The sequence below is a fragment of the Schistocerca piceifrons genome, chromosome X (assembly GCF_021461385.2).
Source record: "Schistocerca piceifrons isolate TAMUIC-IGC-003096 chromosome X, iqSchPice1.1, whole genome shotgun sequence".
Lineage (NCBI taxonomy): Eukaryota > Metazoa > Arthropoda > Insecta > Orthoptera > Acrididae > Schistocerca > Schistocerca piceifrons.
Genome location: NC_060149.1, coordinates 350058817 through 350078575, shown reverse-complemented (window position 1 = coordinate 350078575; position 19759 = coordinate 350058817). Strand labels below are relative to the sequence as shown.

The following is a 19759-nucleotide window of genomic DNA, read 5'->3' as shown; positions in this document are numbered from 1 at the left end:
TTTATAGGTCATCCACATCATACTTTGTTGCATTGTAGAATATTATGGTTTCATTGTTCCTACCTTCCTGTGTTGCTTATTGCTACTCCAGCATGCAGTGTACTCAGAAGAATTATGTTTTTATTCTTCTTATCTTTGTATACGACACAGTGCAATCTGTGTTGCCAGTCTGGTGCAGATGGTAGTGGAGTGTATGTCAGCATTTGGCTTCTTTACCTCAACAAGCATTTCAGAATGGATCTTTTTCATTGTACCAACTAATGAAATTTTCTTCTATTTAAGCTTTGGAGCAAACTGAAGGGATATGGAGAACTTATCTGCTGTCACTTTCCATCTTTGATTTAGAAATAGCTCCATGAGACACAGAATGAAGTACTGTCTGAGTGGTTGCTTCTCTCTATACATGTTCTCTTTTCCAATGTATGGGAAAGCATTACATGTGTATTTTGTTGATACACCATCAGCAGTCCTGAATGTGAGACTATATTTCTCAGGTTTGACGGGCATGAAGTGAGTGCACACGCATCTTGTTTTGATCAGTAATAGTACCATGTCTGTGGTTACATTTTCCCCACAGTGGTAAGAAACTAATGTTTTCCATTAAATTCCCCAAATGACAAATACTAGAGTGACTTTGTTGGCTGGCAGGCATTCAGCTTAGGTAGATTTTTACCAAAACTGAGAAGTACGAGAAGCTCCAGAAATCAGTCCCTTGACCTAATGTCTCTGATGAAAGTAGATCCCAAAGAATATGACTGAAGATGATCCACAGACATACCATTTGTACAAAAGACAATGCCAGTATATATGACAGTTATCATTTTTACAGTTCCTCAAGTGAGACGGTCCAATAATTATGTTTTGGTACTTTTAAAATATTTGATTCTGGGTGCTTCTTCATGAGATGTAGCATCACTTCATCATAAATAAGACAAAAAGCGCTGATGAGAGAGCCATCTATTCATTGGCAAGTGTAAGTAGTAGGGCCACATCTCTCGTTAAGAATGTTCACCACTGACCTTCTTCCAGAAGGTGAAAACTGGTAATCTCCCACTCATTTCCATCCATAGCCATGATCTTTGTAAAGATTTTTTGGGCCTGAAAGATAGGTGTGGTGATGATTGATGTAGATCAACACCTGAATTCTCTACTAATTCCACTTCAGTCATCTACCCTTTTTTTTTGTACAAAATCCTCATCTTCAGCTGTGAAGCCTATTTCTGATTCAACATCAGAATTCTCTAAGAGACATAACATTTCTTCATCTGAATGTTCACATTGCCAAGACATGTTTGGAAATGTCTTTCATGGACAAAGAATATTACATGAATGACACAAAATAAACTATGGCAGACTGTGATATGTATATGCCAAGATGTAGAAATGAGCAGAAACAACTCTGAGTGACTGCTGATTATTTATGCATTCAGAAGAGAAATTACAGTGGCGTCAAATTGACCTTGTCCACCATTCTCGGTACAAGGAAATATAAATATCGTGTGAATCATAATTCACCACTGTATAGAGGAGAAAAAGTTGGAAAAAGTCATATGATTTCATGAACAAATCAAACTAAAGGGATATCACATTGAAGAACAAAGTACAACAGGTGTCATTTTGACACCTTGCACCATTCTAGTGTTAATTACCAGGTACAATAGATCTTATGACACATGTAGCATCTCAGTGCAGAAGTAATGAATCATACCCCAGTTTTGATACATTGCTATGGCAGCATATTAATGAGGCTGAATTTACAAATACACAAAAAATTGCGAATTTTCTTTTATGTGCAGGACATAGTACATTTTTTCACATTATTTTTATTATTTAGCACTTTCATACAATATATAAATGCTTAAAGTTTACAATAATTATGTGAAACATCTCGGGGTTGACTTAATGTCGTTTGTACCTTTACTGACACAAACAGAAATACAATGTGGCACTAACATAACTTATTTAAAAATATGGTAAATTCAGTCTAACTATTTTTGAGCAGAAATTTAGGTATGTTTGTCAAATGTTTCACATCTGGCATCAAATCCAAACAATGTGATGTGTGCATGACAGCAAAGCATGAGATGTAAATGTTGCATGTATTGCTTATTTTTATAGTGCTGTGTATGTGGTTACATCATAAATGAGTGCTCCTTGTGGCATTATTTACTATAAAACCGGACATTTCATTCTAGGTGCACAACAAGATGGAGTTGAAGGATTTTTCAGAGGTACTGGAAAAGGTTTAATGAGCCTCATTACTAAACCTAGTGGAGGTGTTCTTGATATTGTGGGAATGGCATCTGATGGAGTAAAAAGGTATACACAGAGATGTGACACCCATAAAATTCTGTTACTAATCTATTATATATGTATTTATATATGAATGTGATTGTATTATAATATCTTAAAGGAAGATGTATCTTAAATGGTTTAGAAAGTTATTTAATTTGAAGCTATAATCAGGTAAATCATCTGGTGATGACAATAATGTTGTCAGTCCATAAATACTTTGAGAGGCATTCAATAAGTAATGCAACACTTTTTTTTAACATATGAAAGCAGGAAGGTTTTATACAAGATTCCAATATACCATATAATTCCCCACTCTTGTGAGTACAAAACTCTATTTTTCAACATAATTTCCATTCACAGCCTTATGCTACCATACTGAGAGGGCCCGTATGCCCACACAGTACTGCCCTACTGGTCGGCATCGGAGCCAACACCTTGCCGTACCGATAACCTCCCCACCGTCGATATACTGCTTCTCGCGAGTGCATTCTTCATTGGGCCAAACAGATGGAAGTTGGAAGATGCGAGATTTGGTCTGTAGGATGGGTGAGGGGGAACAGCCCAGTGAAGTTTTGTGAACTCTTCTTAAGTGTGCAGACACGTGTGAGGCCTTGCATTGTCACGGAGAAGAGAAGTTCGCTTGCAGTTTTGTGGCAATGAACACGCTGAAGTCATTTTTTCAGTTTCCTGAAGGCAGCACAATACCCTCCTAAGTTGATGTTGCACCCCAAGGAAGGAAGCAAACAGAACAATCCCATCAGAGTCCAAGAAGACCACCACCATAAGTTTACTGGCCGAGGGTGTGACTTTAAACTTTTTCTTCGGAGGATGGGTGGTGTGGTGCCACTCCGTGGATTACCATTTTGTTTCCAGTTTGGAATGATGACTCCTTGTTTCATCACTTGTGATGGTGTTTGACAGAAAATTGTCATGATTAGCCTCATAAAATGTGAGCAGTTCCACACAGATGATGCTTCATTGCTGTTTATGGTCTTCTGTTAGGTGTTGAGGAACACAATGGACCCACACCTTTGAGAACCCCAACTGGTGGACAACTGTGTAAGTACCACCAAGTGAGACATACCGTTATGCAGCAAGGTGTTTGATTGTAATGCATCAGTCACTTCGAATGAATGTGTGCGTACGCTTCGACACTGCAGGAGTTGCAGCAGTGTGCGGCCGGCTGATTTGCAGACATCGGACAGATGTGCGCGACCTCGTTACGGGATGACAGACACCTCGTCCGGTGACTCGCCGTGCTTTTGTGCACTACCAAGTCTCCATAGACATTCTGCGAGTGTGTATGCAAATTGACAGTGCTCTGGTTTTCTGTCAAAAGAAAGCCAATAACAGCTCTCTGCTCTAAATGCACCTCTGTTACAGATGCCATTTTGAATGCTACCTATAGCATTGGAGCTTCATGAAACTATAGGGGCTGAAGCAGGAAAATTCCACAATGTCCTACAACAAATTCTACGTTTTTTCAACTGAAATTGTCTAAGAAAAATGTGTTGTTTTACTTACCAAATTCCCCTCATACATTAATTCTACACCTAACAGATTAGCAAATCTCCATAATAGTCATAAACACCTTTCAATAAATGCTTGAACATATTAACAAAATGCACAAAAAGCAAATCATTTCACAAATTATAAGAATTTCAAGGGTGTCTTGTAAAAGATCATGAGTTGTTATGTTACTCTGTGTAAAATAATACATTCTCATAATGCACAGCAATATTAAATATTATACCTTGATCCAAATAGTGTGACACAGTAGATCATACCTGTACATAAAAGGCAGATTGTAGAAATGTGTTAAATTTTTTGTGGTACATTCTGCAGTGGAATGACATGTAGTGGTCAAGGCAAATGCCATCTAGTAACAAAATTGTAGCTTTTGTTAGACTAGGAGCCATGTTAGCTTTGTAGGATTTTAGCTTGTAAGGTAAGTAGACAGGTTTTCTAACTGAATCAACCACTGTCTTGAATAAGCCACATTTATTTCACAATAATTTAAACTGTACAAAAACATGTCACAATAGAGAAGTGTGTGTCAAGCAGCTATAACAAAAGAAAAGTGCTCTTAAAGATATCACACACTAATTATGTTTTATTGTCCACAACTGATTGGTTGATCACTGAGGTTGCTACACAGCCACCTCTTTTTTTTAATCCTGAAGCACCAGGGATGTCAGGGAACTGGTGTTCCACAGTTCTTCCAGTCCTTGTGACCACCACGTATCACATCAGGGATTGTGTCTGTATCCATTTGTATGTCTGACTAGTGGCTTAAGCATTCTCCACATCTTCTGGGTGCTAATAACCTCGACACTGAGTGCCCTGAAAAACAACAAACAACAAGATTTTCTGTGGCCACATTCCTGTAAGGTTGAGAAAATCTTATTTTCCATTGCTGCGGAACTAGATGCCGTGACTGGTGGCTGCTGGGCCATCATGTCCTCTTTGACATGGGTTGGTTTCAGGTGTTCAGTAGAAACAGTCTTGTCATTTACCATTCCACTCTATTCTGAATATATTGATGCATCATTGGAGATATTTGTATGTTCCTATGTACAGTGGTCGTAAATGTGCTCAGCCAGGCATGTGTTGTTGTCAGCAGGTCCTTGTAGATGAAGAGTTATTTATCTCCATGTATTTTCAATCCTGTTGGCCAAATGGCTGACGTCCATTGTGGCTTCTTCATTTGAAAGATTTTTTTTAATGAGCTCAGCCAGAAGTTTTAGCTTTTCTCTGTATAGCAGTTGTGCTGCAGAGCACTCCAAATCCCCTTTAACAGCTGTTCCCAGCCCTAACAGCACCAACAAAAATGAATCTGCACGCTGATCTCCCATTCACATTATACATGCCTTCGAAGTTCTGTGGAACCTTCCTACCATCCTGTTGCTTGCTTGATTGCTTGATTGTAGCTAGTGGTTCTGATAAATGAGCACCCACATAGCTGTAGAAGCTTTTGGAACAGCAGTAACTTGAATTGCCTCCCACAATCAATTGTTATTGTCTGAGGCACCCCAAATCTTGTGATCCAGTAGTTGATAAAAGCTCTGACCATTGTTTCTCCTCCCATGTCTGTGGTGGAAATATCTTCCAATCAGTGGGTACATCTTTCTGTCACTCTCAGTAAGTGGTTATACTGTCTGGACTTCAGCAAGGTCCTACCAAATCCAAACGGGCAATCACAAAATGCACCATGAGTGTGTTGATGGTGCCTTATGGTGCTGATACATGCCTGCCAATCTTGCATGTTGACATGTCTCACATGATTGAGCCCAGATTCGGCAATATTTTTTGATGCCAAATTGCCTTCTTTGTGAGCAATCTGATGGTGGCTCTCACTCCCCCGCATGTGCTACATCATGGAAAGTTGTGGAGACCTGGCACCAGAAATGTCTGAATATATACACATGCTGCATGATGCAGGAGGTATCACACCACAATAAAGTTTGTAGTACTGGCACATAAACCTGTGAGAGGTTGAGGCTGGTCATTTGCTGTGCAAGCAGCAGGTGCAAGTTGCTGTCGTATTGTTGCTCGGCTGTGTATTTCTAAGGAGTAACCTTCATGCTTGCACAGCAGTGTGTGAAGAAGTCAGCCACAATGTTTTTGTTGCTGCTGATATGTCTCATGGAACTGAGAGATGTAATGTGCCTGTCGGCATTTTCTAGCCAAGCTGTGTGCTGTGGTTTTTGAAAAGAAAATGGTTAAAGGAGCATGGTCTGTGTAGACAGTGGAGTGCTTGCCTTCCACAGAGCCTCTCAAGTGTTGTATTGCAGCACAGATTGCATACAATTCTCTACCTATGATGCTCCACCTTTGTTGTGGAAATGTATTTGAAAAAGAAAAAAAAAAAAAAAGGAAAAAAAAAGCCTCCATTTACTAATTAGTGCAGTGCTAGTCCTATGGGTATCCATCTGACCTCCACCATTAAAGCTAGTGGTGCATCAGGCTCAGAATGGATGAGAAGAACAGTGTGAGCTGTATATTCCTTGATGTTATGGAAGGCTACCAACTGCTTGGGCGTCCACTTCGTTCTCTGTCTACCTGCCATATGCTTGCCTTTTTAAAATGTCAGATAGTGATCCTTGTAGTGCTGTGGCTAGAGCAAAAACCAACTATAGTTATTAAGCAGTTCTAAAAAAAACCTCACATCTTTTTAGGTTTGTGGCACCGGCATGTTTCATATGTTTGACATTTTCTGTGGCATAGGAGCTATGCCTGCTGCAGATATCTTAAAGCCAAGAAAGTTCATGTTGTCTCCACCCAAGATGGACCTTGTTGATGACTATACTGTATTGTTGTAGGCATTGGAAAAGCTGCCTGAGATGAGTCGTGTGTTGTTCTGGTGAAGAAGAGAACACCGTAATATCATGTATACAACAGAACACAAAATCCAAGCCACAGAGGACTTGATGGATGATTTATTGCCAGGTTTGCGCCAGGTTATTCAAACTGTGAGGCATGTAATGATATTTGAACACACCAAACAGGATAGGGACAGCTGTGTTTCTGACATGTTCTTGAGCTACTGGTATGTGTGTGTGAGCTTTCTCACAATTAATGAAGCTAAATAACTGTGTTTTTGCAACTGCATTATTGAAGTCCATCACATGCAGAGTGGGATATCTATCAGGCACTGTTCTTGCATTTAGAGCTCTGCAGGTACTATACAGAAGCCATGGATTGTTTTTCTTCAAAACTATATGATGCGGCAAGCCCCACTGACTATCGGAGGGTTCCTTTATACCTGCTTGAATCTGCCTGTTTATGCCCGCCTGTGGTACCAAACATTTCTCTGGAGTTAGTGAGGCTTAGCACCAAGTGGTGGTCCAGATGATGTTCAGATATAATGCATTGTATCACTCTTGCATTTCTCTGCACACGTGATCTCTGGAAAAATTCTGTACAATATGACATGTGTTTTTACTTCTGTTGATGATAGCTGCATCCCATTGTAGAGATCAGCAGACAATAGAAAGCTGTGGAGGAAATCAGCCCTGATGACATCTTCACATACATTTGTTCATTTTGATTCTTATTTTACAAGGCGATAAGTCTGAGCACATAACCAGTATTGCTCAAGATGCTTATTTGTTTGGATGAGAAGATTAGATTTTTCTAGCCTCCTTTGGTGAATTACATGCTGAATCAACTTTTGCTTCCTGGAGTGAGTATTTCAGAGGTACAACAAATTTAAAATACGTGGCTGAAGTGTTGAAGTTACCCTTAAATGTTGAGAACTTTATATATTATCCAGAATAGGTTTAAAACATACTAATGTTCTCGCTTAAAACTGTAATGCTTATTGTATAGTTCACAGAAGCACTGATTGATATACATCATATTCTGATGATGTGAGATTTGGTCATTAATATTTTCCAACATGACAAAAAAGCCTCACCACTTCTCCCTTTCTCTATGTTTTAATAGAAACCTCACCTCAATCTCTTGTTGGCTTCCTACACTATCTCAGCAGTGTCCACTGCCACAGGTGAAGTGAAACTGCACATTTTTAAGACACTAGACTCCTATCTACTGAGGTTGGCATTCAAAAATGTGACCAGCCATCTTCATTTACATTTTCTGTTGTGTTGTTTGTCACTTGATGGCAAGATGCAATGAGATGACAAAAGTCATGGGATACCCGCTAATACACTCCTGGAAATTGAAATAAGAACACCGTGAATTCATTGTCCCAGGAAGGGGAAACTTTATTGACACATTCCTGGGGTCAGATACATCACATGATCACACTGACAGAACCACAGGCACATAGACACAGGCAACAGAGCATGCACAATGTCGGCACTAGTACAGTGTATATCTACCTTTCGCAGCAATGCAGGCTGCTATTCTCCCATGGAGACGATCGTAGAGATGCTGGATGTAGTCCTGTGGAACGGCTTGCCATGCCATTTCCACCTGGCGCCTCAGTTGGACCAGCACTCGTGCTGGACGTGCAGACCGCGTGAGACGACGCTTCATCCAGTCCCAAACATGCTCAATGGGGGACAGATCCGGAGATCTTGCTGGCCAGGGTAGTTGACTTACACCTTCTAGAGCACGTTGGGTGGCACGGGATACATGCGGACGTGCATTGTCCTGTTGGAACAGCAAGTTCCCTTGCCGGTCTAGGAATGCTAGAACGATGGGTTCGATGACGGTTTGGATGTACCGTGCACTATTCAGTGTCCCCTCGACGATCACCAGTGGTGTACGGCCAGTGTAGGAGATCGCTCCCCACACCATGATGCCGGGTGTTGGCCCTGTGTGCCTCGGTCGTATGCAGTCCTGATTGTGGCGCTCACCTGCACGGCACCAAACACGCATACGACCATCATTGGCACCAAGGCAGAAGCGACTCTCATCGCTGAAGACGACACGTCTCCATTCGTCCCTCCATTCACGCCTGTCGCGACACCACTGGAGGCGGGCTGCACGATGTTGGGGCGTGAGCGGAAGACGGCCTAACGGTGTGCGGGACCGTAGCCCAGCTTCATGGAGACGGTTGCGAATGGTCCTCGCCGATACCCCAGGGGCAACAGTGTCCCTAATTTGCTGGGAAGTGGCGGTGCGGTCCCCTACGGCACTGCGTAGGATCCGACGGTCTTGGCGTGCATCCGTGCGTCGCTGCGGTCCGGTCCCAGGTCGACGGGCACGTGCACCTTCCGCCGACCACTGGCGACAACATCAATGTACTGTGGAGACCTCACGCCCCACGTGTTGAGCAATTCGGCGGTACGTCCACCCGGCCTCCCGCATGCCCACTATACGCCCTTGCTCAAAGTCCGTCAACTGCACATACGGTTCACGTCCACGCTGTCGCGGCATGCTACCAGTGTTAAAGACTGCGATGGAGCTCCATATGCCACGGCAAACTGGCTGACACTGACGGCGGCGGAGCACAAATGCTGCGCAGCTAGCGCCATTCGACGGCCAACACCGCGGTTCCTGGTGTGTCCGCTGAGCTGTGCGTGTGATCATTGCTTGTACAGCCCTCTCGCAGTGTCCGGAGCAAGTATGGTGGGTCTGACACACCGGTGTCAATGTGTTCTTTTTTCCATTTCCAGGAGTGTATTATGTCGGACCTACTTTTGTTTGGCAGCAACTCAACATGAAATGGCCTCAACAAGTCACTGGAAGTCCTCTGCAGAAATATTGAGCCACACTGCCTCTGGAACCACCCATAATTATGAAAGTGTTGCCAGTGCAGGATATTGTGCACATACTGACCTCTCAGTTATGTCCCATAAATGTTCGATGGAAGTCATGTTGGGCAATCTGGGTGGCCAAATCGTTTACTCAAATTATCCAGAAAATTCTCCAAACCAATCTTGAACAATTGTGGCCTGGTGACCTGTCTGGGTACATGAAGTCCATGAATGTCTGCAAATGGTCTCCAAGTAGCCAAACTTAGCCATATCCAGTCGATGATCAGTTCAGTTGGATCAGAGAACCCAGTTAATTCCATGTAAATGCGGCACGCACCATTATGAAGGCACCACTATCTTGCATGGTGTCTCGTTGACAACTTGAGTCCATGGGTTTGTAGAGTCTGTGTCACACTCAAACCCAACCTTCAGCTCTTACCAACTGAAATTAGGACTATCTGACCAGACCACAGTTTTCCAGTCATCTGGGGTCCAACTGATATGGTCACGAGCCTGCAAGAGGCGCTGAAGGTGATCTCATGCTGTTAGCAAAGACACTCACATTGGTTGTCTACTGCAGTAACCCATTGATGCCATATTACACCACACTGTCCTAACAGATTTGTTTCTCATACAACCCACACTGATTTCTGCAGTTATTTGCTCAGTGTTGTTTGTCTGTTAGCATTGACAACTCTTCACAAATGCTGCTGACCTTAGTCATTAAGTGTACATTATCAGCTACTGTGTTGTCTGCGGTGAGAGGTAGTGCCTGAAATTTGGTATTCTCAACACACTCTTGACACTGTGGATCTTAGAATATTGAATTCCCTGATGATTTGTGAAATGGAATAACTAGCTCCAACTACCACTCCACTATTAAAATCTGTTAATTCCTGTTGTGCAGCCGTAATCATGTCAGAAACTCTTTCACATTAATCATCCAATTACAAATGGCTGCTCTGTCTGTGCACTGCCCTTTTACACCTTGTGTATGCATTTCTACTACCATCTGTATGTGTACATATCACTGTCCCATGACTCTTGTCACCTCTGTGTAGTACCTTCTACAAGGCCATGGAAAATTTCCTTCATTTATCCAAATGAGTAAGTGGATTATGTTCAATGGTTATATTGTAAATGGTTGTAAACTGTAACCTTACTTTCTACTGCCTCTGTAAAAGGTACACCATTACAAGAGCACGTTAAAACATACATTCACTAAAGAAAGATTTTCCAGAGAATGTCTCATAAAAATAGAAGTGCATAAGAATGTCAAGAATAGAGCAAACAAAGTAAACAGACAGTGTCTGCTAAGGAGAAACGTTGTCGTCTTACTTATTATGAAAGCCATAAATGATTGCTTCACTAAATTTTTGCAGAAATTGAATGCCACACTTTTCTATTACACATGTGCTGTAGAAGGGGCTGAGGGGACCACAAAGATAATAGTTCAAGCTGACTGTGATGTAGTGTCATTGGTGACTGAGATTTTTGAGTTTTATTGTAGAACTGACATAATGTATTTGTAAACAGGTCAGAAATGTAATTAGAGTGATATGAGGTTAGACTCAGATAAAAATACTAATTTTGGATTAAATAAAAATTTTTTTTTCATTGGGTCATTTAAGTTAAAATCATTTTTACATCTTCTTTTCTCCAAGGCTCCACCAGTAAAATAATACAGCCACCTTCTGTGGTTTCCAGTAGAACATAACATCCAGTTTCAGCTTCTGTTATAACATTCTTCAGATTATTCTGGGATCTAGTATTGCTACTGTTGCCAGAGTATTCATATTTTTTGCAATCCTCGTATTTGTATTTCATTGATGATACCTTTATTTGTAGGCTCTCTTTATTTGGAATTGGTTAGCAGATTTCTTGTATTTGGTGCACAAATGCCTATCAGGAAGGAGGTAGTTTCTGTCACATTAATGTTTTGTAATTTAAATCTGCCAGTAAATTGTTTAGTTAGTATTCTCAGTGGATAAACTGCAAAAAAATATGTATATGACTGCATTTATGATAGGTTGCTTCATCTATTTATGGATCTGTCATCCCCCATGAAGAAGACTCAAATATTTTCATGGTGGCATACTTACCCATGGGCTCATATTATGTCCTAGTTACCTATCTCAAAATTTGTGCCTGACTGTCTCAGCCTTTCTCCTGAAAGTGCTTTGAGTAGCATCATCTAAAATTTTGTTGCTTTCAATAATAAATCTGTATTCATATTATAATCAGTATTGTTGAATATGGATTAACAGCTGAGCAGGACCATAAGCAGAATATATTATACTCTGACTTGGGGCCCTGTTAGTCCCAGTTTTTGTTTTACATTTTCATTATTGTAATATTATCATCATTACTAGTTTACCATGTTTTTTAGGTATAGCACATGCATCTAAGCTAAGTAGTTTTTCCAAAAAATTGTAAGTTTTCATTCCAAAGGGTTATAATTATCAAGCACATAAATTCATCTTTAGTGATAATTTTGGTACATATTTGATGGAAACATGCTCCTAGTCCTGTGAGTAAGGACATTTTAAACCTTGTCATTAGTCCAACTGCTGTGAACTACTTCCATGTTTTTGTGAGGTGTACTGAATATTGACACAGTATCACTCTTCTTTCCTTAGTGTAATGTAATGTATCAGGTGTGCATTTGTCTCACATTGATGGGGCAATTATTGTGACATGTGTGATGAATGTGATGTGTGCTTGTGAAGCATAACATTGTGTATGTAGTGTTATATTGAAAAAATTATAAGTTTAGTGCTCAAACACCCCATCTATCCTGTATTGGTATTTGTGATTATGAAACACAAAGGAAGAGACAGGGTACTAGTTAGCAAATACCACACTCAGCTCAAACAGCTTCAGGTTTCCATGTAACAGATGTGTCACATTTATCAATGTCACAAGTGCTTACTTAATGAAACTTCCAGAGTTTTTAAATTTTACACAGAATACCAACATACAGTGTTGTTGTCGATACTTGTATTCAACCCCTATTACCTGAATAAGAGGACATAAAATTATTACAATAGCAGGATTTGTGACAACTGTGATAGTGTATATTAATATTCTTGGCTATGGAAGGGGATATCAGCTCTTTATATTTGAATATACTCTCACTGACAATAAAAGTGAATCACACAGAAGGGGCACAGGAAACAAATCAAAGTTTCACAGACTGAGAGTATATGTGATATTATTTCATTGGCTGCAAAACTGAGTCAAACTTACAAATAACTTGAAAATGAGAGCCCACTTAGTAGTATAGTGTTGCATCCCCTCTAATGTAGATGAATGCACTGCTTCAGTTACGAAGGGTGCCACAAAGCCATAGTATCCTCTCCTAATGCGAGCTGACCAACAACTCTTGTAACTCAAAAATGACAATGGGATGGATTTGACATTCAAGCTGGTCCCACACATGTTCTATTAGTGACAGATCTGGGACATTGCTGGCCACTGAAGTACCTTAACATCATGCAGATAGTTCATGAAGATATACGCCAGATGTGAATGAGAATTGGTCTGTTGAAAGATGACACTGTGATACTGTCACATGAGAGAGAAAATATGAGGATGCAGAATGTCTGCGACATACTGCTGTGCCATCAGAGTTCCCTCAGTCAGTATCAGTGGTGACCTTATGTCATACCTGATAAGACCCACATAATGACACCAAGGAATAACACTGCTGTGCCTCTCCAAAACATTGGAAGAATGGCGTCTCTCCCAAGGTTGGCACCAAATGTGCACTTGCATAGAATTGCACTTTATTGCTGAACACAATGTGACATTGTTCGTCAGCAGTACGAGCATCCCAATCATGACATCACTCCAAACACAGCTGGGTATGTTGTGAGGTTAATGGCAGACTGTACACATTATGGCCGTTCTGTAACCCATCTTCTGCTAGTCTCCAAATAATGATATAGGATGACACAGAATGTCGCAGGGAGGCCATTGCATGTTCTCAGTTGGCAGGCACAGATGCGAAAGGGCAATGATGTATCTGGTGTATAATAAAGAGGTCCTCCTCTGTGGTGGTCTGAGAGACTCTACCAGAACATTGACATCATATATGCTGGCCCTCACATTCCCGTGTATTCCAGCATCAGGCCACTGTCACTTCTGAATGCCAAAAAAAATCTGGATATTGCACGATTCAATCAGCCAGCAAAATCGAGACCCACAATGAAGCCCCTTTCAACCTCTATAAGGTGCAGATAATGCTGTATAACATGAATATGTGGCATATCTGTGTCTTTCATAGTGGTTACTCAACTATCTCATGCTATTCATGCCCCTTATATTCCCTATGTATCAGACCTGGTAACAACATTAAACACAAACAACATTACTGCACCCTGGTGGCCATTCCACCTATCACAGAGAATTGCAGAATTTATAAACCTGACAATGGAGAGTATGTGCATGAACTTACTTTGATGTCTGACCATTTCATCTGGATTCTTCACTTTTTATGTTAGATGGTGTAACTCTTTACAGTAGTCATCATACATCAACTGGGATAATTATGATAGAACACACTACTGCTTCTGTATTTTGTATATATTGTATATTCTTAATGTAACGTATGTTAGGTTGACACAGTGTTAGTATTTTTTTTTCATCTCTACAACAATGGCTTGCTAGGATATTGTTTACTGATTATCACATCTTTCACTCAGTGTTTGAAGTGTGGTGCTTGTAAATATTTTAGACATGAAGAAGATTTGCAGCATTTGAGTGCCAAAGAAGAGTGAATGTTGGATGGAAAGAAACACTTCTAATATATTTTTCTTCTGAAATATTTTAGAGAAGCAAAGGCAGCAGATGTTGATAGACATAATTTTTTCCTGGTGCTAGAAAGTGAAGAAAATGGTTCTGTTGTCTCCAAGGCAGTCACTGTGTCTGGAGAATCCACAATGATGAGTGATTATCTTATAACTGTTGCATTTCAGTAAAATATACATAAATACATTAAATGAAAACCACAGAAATCAGCAGGTGGCAGTGGAAATGGAACTGTAATTATCTGTCATCTGTCAGCTCATTAGCAACAATGATTATTCCTATATATGATTCTTATGGGTGGCTGGAAATCGTACTGTTTTGTCAATGTAAAAAATTTGAGAAACGATTGAGCCACAACATAGAGGCAATAACCCATACAAAAGCTTCTTTCTGTGTGCTTAATATGATGTTACATCTCATTTGAGGTAAAGGATTATGCACTACAAAGGCTTACAGCAACCAAAAACACTACAAATTTTGTAATTAAAATAACATTTAAGAGTGAAAAGAGGAAACATTATATATTCCACTGCATTAGATTTAAGTTGTCAGAAAATCTTCAGACAAATGTTACTGCCTAGGAGGTCTTCTTAAGCTAAAAATCAGCTTATTTTTTAAGTACATTGTTGCAGTCAATGCTTCATATTTTATTTCCAGTCTTGAAGTCAAAACTTAGCAATAGTTATACAGGTCTCAAGGGTCAATATTTTATTTATGGTGTGATGCATAATAAATGTTTCAGTTGCTATATTGTTTTTCCAAATTTTGATCTTGTTTTAATTTTTACAGAGCTGTTGAAATGGGAGAAGATATAGTAATGAGAAAGCGTCTTCCTCGCTACATGAATCCATACCAGGTATTTATAAATAAATATATTTACACACACACACACACACACACACACACACACACACAGAGCTGTTGAAATGGGAGAAGATATAGTAATGAGAAAGCGTCTTCCTCGCTACATGAATCCATACCAGGTATTTATAAATAAATATATTTACACACACACACACACACACACACACACACACACACACACACACACACACACACACACACACCTATATGTGTAAGATTGTGGACTCTTTCAATAATTATATGTAACATGTTACAAAATGTGGTCTCTATTGTGAAGACATGTAGAAAGAACTTCATATGATCATTGTCTTTTGTTTTAAAGAGAACTTTATGTAGATAGTGGACTGTTAGTAAGTACCTAAGCAGTTTGAAGTACGTTTGGAGATACTTTCCTGCCCACTCCTCTCTGTTTTGAATTGGATTCATTAATTTCATTTATGTTAAAATACTTTTTTTATATTTGGAGAGCCATCCTGCTCCCCAATGAACCAGCTTCATTAATTTCATTCATACAGTCATATGAACTCTACTAGAATTATGGCTCTGCCTACATTACTACTATATCCTATAAATCCCTGTAAAGTGGCAGAAAGTAAAACATGTCACAGTGGAAGGCTGGTGAGCAAGACTCTTTTATAATTTGCATTGAACTATGAGAGTGAATTCACTCTCTTTGTAATTTGACTTTGGGAAAGCATTTCCACATATCTGTACTATGTTTGGATGATCAAAATATTCCAAAGAATTAACTTTAGCCTCAATGATGCTTCTCATTTACAGTGTCCTCCTGTGTTGGTAACTGTGGAGCATGTTGCTGTAGTATGAAAATTGGTGCAGAAATATCAATGGGTGTCATTCCATCACAGAGGAGTTTTGGAGTTCCTCTTATTCTGCTATTTACATTGATGTGCAAAATCTCAATGGAACAAAGCAGTTTTAAACTTTGTGGATACCACATTACTCAACAGAGGAGTAGAGACAAGTACATCATGTGTTATGCTGCAAAGAATTTCACAACAATTTGGAAGTGCCTCACGTCTCTATGTGAATAGGAATTTTACAGTGACAAAACCTAAGTCCCAGTCAGTTCACAAAAGCAGTTAGTCATGTTGAAAAGATAAAACTTTTGTGTTCCTCTTAGTTTTATCGGCAAACACAACATGTAGTGTCTGATATACAGTACAGTGCTTGAATCAAGTTGTAAATGTTCTTAAGCTATTGGGCAGTGCCACGAACTGACAGCTGGTTTATTCATTGCTCATTCCAAGAACAGTTTAAACATTTCTACTTACCATTTAATAGCAGTAGGCTTGAAATCTTGATCAACCTCAGTATATAAATATATTTACAAGCAAAAACACCAGCATTGCTTAGTTATAGTACATTGAATGGGAGAGCAAACTGGTCACTTTACATGGAGAGCTTCTGTCCAGAAATACATAGTTTTGACACTGTGTGTCATCAGATTTAGAGAATAGTTTGGATGTACTGGTGGTCAGGTGTTTCACATTTCATGTAGAAACCCCAAAATAGCACAATTCTTTACAAAAGGGGTTTTGAAATTTTGACCTCCTAAATGGTTGCAGAGCATACATTATCAATCTAGAGACTGATGTGCATTGAGAGATATGGTGCTGAAAGTTCAGTATTTCGGTTGTAGGATGGATTTCTTTGACAAAGTTCCTCATCTGATGTTACGGTAGTAGCTTACCCAATAAGTATTCATAGTATCTAAAACAAAATAGTCAAGATGTATAAGATATGGTGATCATAGTGGTCATGAGAAGAATCCACCTCCACCAGTCTTTTGCTGGAAGGAGGATCCTTGTGGTGCCACACATTTTAATCAAAGGTGAGCTGGAGCTCAGCTGTATCACACTGACCCTATCTGATTAACCTGTAGCTACACCTCAGACAATAGTGAAGGAGAAACATCTTGAGTGAGCATGCCTTCATCAGCAAATGGCTGAGAATTGTGGCTGTAGTATGCAGCATTGCAAATACTGCTGTGCAAACTGAACTCATACTCCATTGTTGTTGCCTGGACTTTTTTCAGATGGTATGGATATAGCTCTTCTCCATAGGCAATTCTCCACTGAGTACCATGAGAAGTGTCCAATGCTTATGCCACTAGGAGGGTGTTAATGGATAGTTGCCCTTCAAAGTGCTCCAAAATGTCATCTTCAAAGGCTATTGTTTGAAACAAGCATGCTCTTTTGACTCCTTGTACTGCACAACAATGCAGAATAATTTTGACAGAATTCGAAAGGTTTTCTAAATGCACAGTAAATTGCTCATTATCTCAGAATAGTAATTTACATACAGGAAAATGTAACGAGCATAGAAAATAATTTTGCTATATGTACATGCTACACTTTTGTTGCTGTCTAGCACTGAATACTGAATTGCGTTGGTGTTTTTTTTTATAGTGTTCATTGTGCACTATGCCTTCACAAGTAATTTCTTGCTTAAAAAAATAAACTCCGACTGAACAGGCCATGAAGGCCCAATGGTACCGACCAGCCACTGTGTCATTCACAGCCCACAGGTGTCAGTGGATGCATGAGGTCAGCACACCACTCTCCTGGCCCCCGGCTGTATGTCAGTTTGCGAGACTGGAGGCACTACTTTTCATTCAAGTAGCTCCCCAGTTTGCTTCACAAGGGCTGAGTGTACCCCACTTGCCAACAGTGCTCGGCAGACTGGATGGTCACCCATCCAAGTGCTAGCCCAGCCCGTCAGTGCTTAACTTTGATGATCTGATGGGAACCGGTGTTACCACTGCAGTAAGGCCATTGGCAATTTCTTGGATAAAGGCTCTAGATTTTCTGCAAATTAAAGAAAATCTGGAAGGAAACAACTATATCATTGGATTCAAAGGATTAAAACATGCATTGCAAATACTGAAAATTGTTTTAAAGAAGCAAAATAAATGAGCCTGTACCCAAAGAAATGTTGGTGGATTGTAAATGTAATTTTGTTATCTTAGCGTGTAATCATTTACAACATTTTTTAACTACTTGAATTACAAATGAGATTCTTGTTTTCACAGTAATTCAATTCAAGGCCTAGTTCATCATTCCAAAATTTCATTTATTTTATGGAATGATAATTTTTAGATTTTTCAATATGTTTAATTATTAACGTCTTTTATATTTCTGATACTTCTTTCTCAGTAAACGGAATTAATTGGGATTGTCTATACATTTTAGATTAAATTTTGTGACTGAATTTAACCAGGTACATCACTCTGGTCTTGTTTTTGAAGCGTCCTCAGTTGCTTGTAACAGATACATTCTAACAGTTATATGCAATATAGTTATAGATATTGTGGCTATTGATCTTTGGTGTTAACCTTATACAGGTTGTAAACATGCTATTTTGCACATTATTTCCAGCCTTTTATATTTTTCATAAAATTTACTTACTGGTTTTCCTGTTCAGTGAATGTATGCTCACTTAGTACATTGTGTATTCAAGTAGATCAGTTGCTTATGGCATGAGATGTGTACATCATATAAAGTAACCTATTATAGTGTGTTGTTGTCAGTATATGATGGAAGATTGCATGTTAAGAGAGTTTTTGATAAAAAGTATTAGAAATTTGGAAGTAATTACATGTATGAATTAATAGGAAATCTGTTTTCCAGTTTGTATTAATTTAAAATTCACATTTTTATCACTGCTGTTTGTTACTAAATTGATTCTTCTCAACACATAAATTAATTTTTTATAATATTTCTTTCCATTATATTTCATTTTAATAGATTTTACTGAAATTAATAGATACAGCAATTTTATGCATTATTGTTTAATATGTTTAATTCTAGGGTATAAAACCTTACTCAAGGTATGAAGCTATTGGCATGCATCTGCTGAACACATTAAGCAAAGGGCACTATTGTGATACTGACACATATTGGGCACATGCATGTCTTACAAATGATGCTAAAAGAGCTGTTCTCATCACCCTTCAGTGAGTCTGTTATCTTTTTAAAACTATTTATCATTACAATTGCTCTTATCTTAGTATTTCCTAGACAGGAGTCATGTTTATTGATTTTTTTCATATAGTGAAACATATATGCTGAATAGTTAATATATGGAAACTTCAGGTTGGAACATCAATAATATAAGGAGAAAGATAAATTGCTTCTCACCATAAATATGACATGTTGAGTTGCAGAAAGGCACAATAAAAAGACTGTTACATATTTAGCTTTTGGCTAAAGCCTTCTTCAGCAAAAAAACACACACACATTCATTCACACAAGTAAGTATTCCTCAAGCACACATGACCACCTTCTATATATGATTGAACCAGAATGGTATTCTGGTCTGAATGTCATTCTAGTCTAAATGTGTAACATTTTTTTCTTAAGGCTGTCTGCAGCTCATTGTGTCATCTGCAAGGTGAGTATCAATTGATCTTTTTCCTTATATTGCCGTATAATTAATAAAAGTACCTATATGATCTCTAAAATCAAATATAATAGGGACAAACATAAAGCTGTCTCATTTCCTCGAAACAAGCTGTTAATCACCCATTTCTCTTCACAGAAACCACCCATGTGTACATAAATATATTTCGGCAGCGAGAAAAAGAAATATAGACAGTT

At 39.1% G+C, this 19759-nt stretch overlaps 1 protein-coding gene and 1 pseudogene across 1 annotated transcript in view; one reads left to right on the top strand and one right to left on the bottom strand.

Moving 5' to 3' along the window:
- Positions 1 to 19759, top strand: part of LOC124722880 (vacuolar protein sorting-associated protein 13A-like) — a 752258-nt gene that overhangs the window by 695504 nt on the left and 36995 nt on the right. The window contains exons 61-63 of the mRNA XM_047248017.1: positions 2196 to 2319; positions 15066 to 15132; positions 18971 to 19116. Coding sequence (XP_047103973.1) covers positions 2196 to 2319; positions 15066 to 15132; positions 18971 to 19116 — 337 coding nt within the window. The remainder of the gene's footprint in view (positions 1 to 2195; positions 2320 to 15065; positions 15133 to 18970; positions 19117 to 19759) is intronic.
- Positions 17823 to 17940, bottom strand: LOC124723318 (annotated as a pseudogene).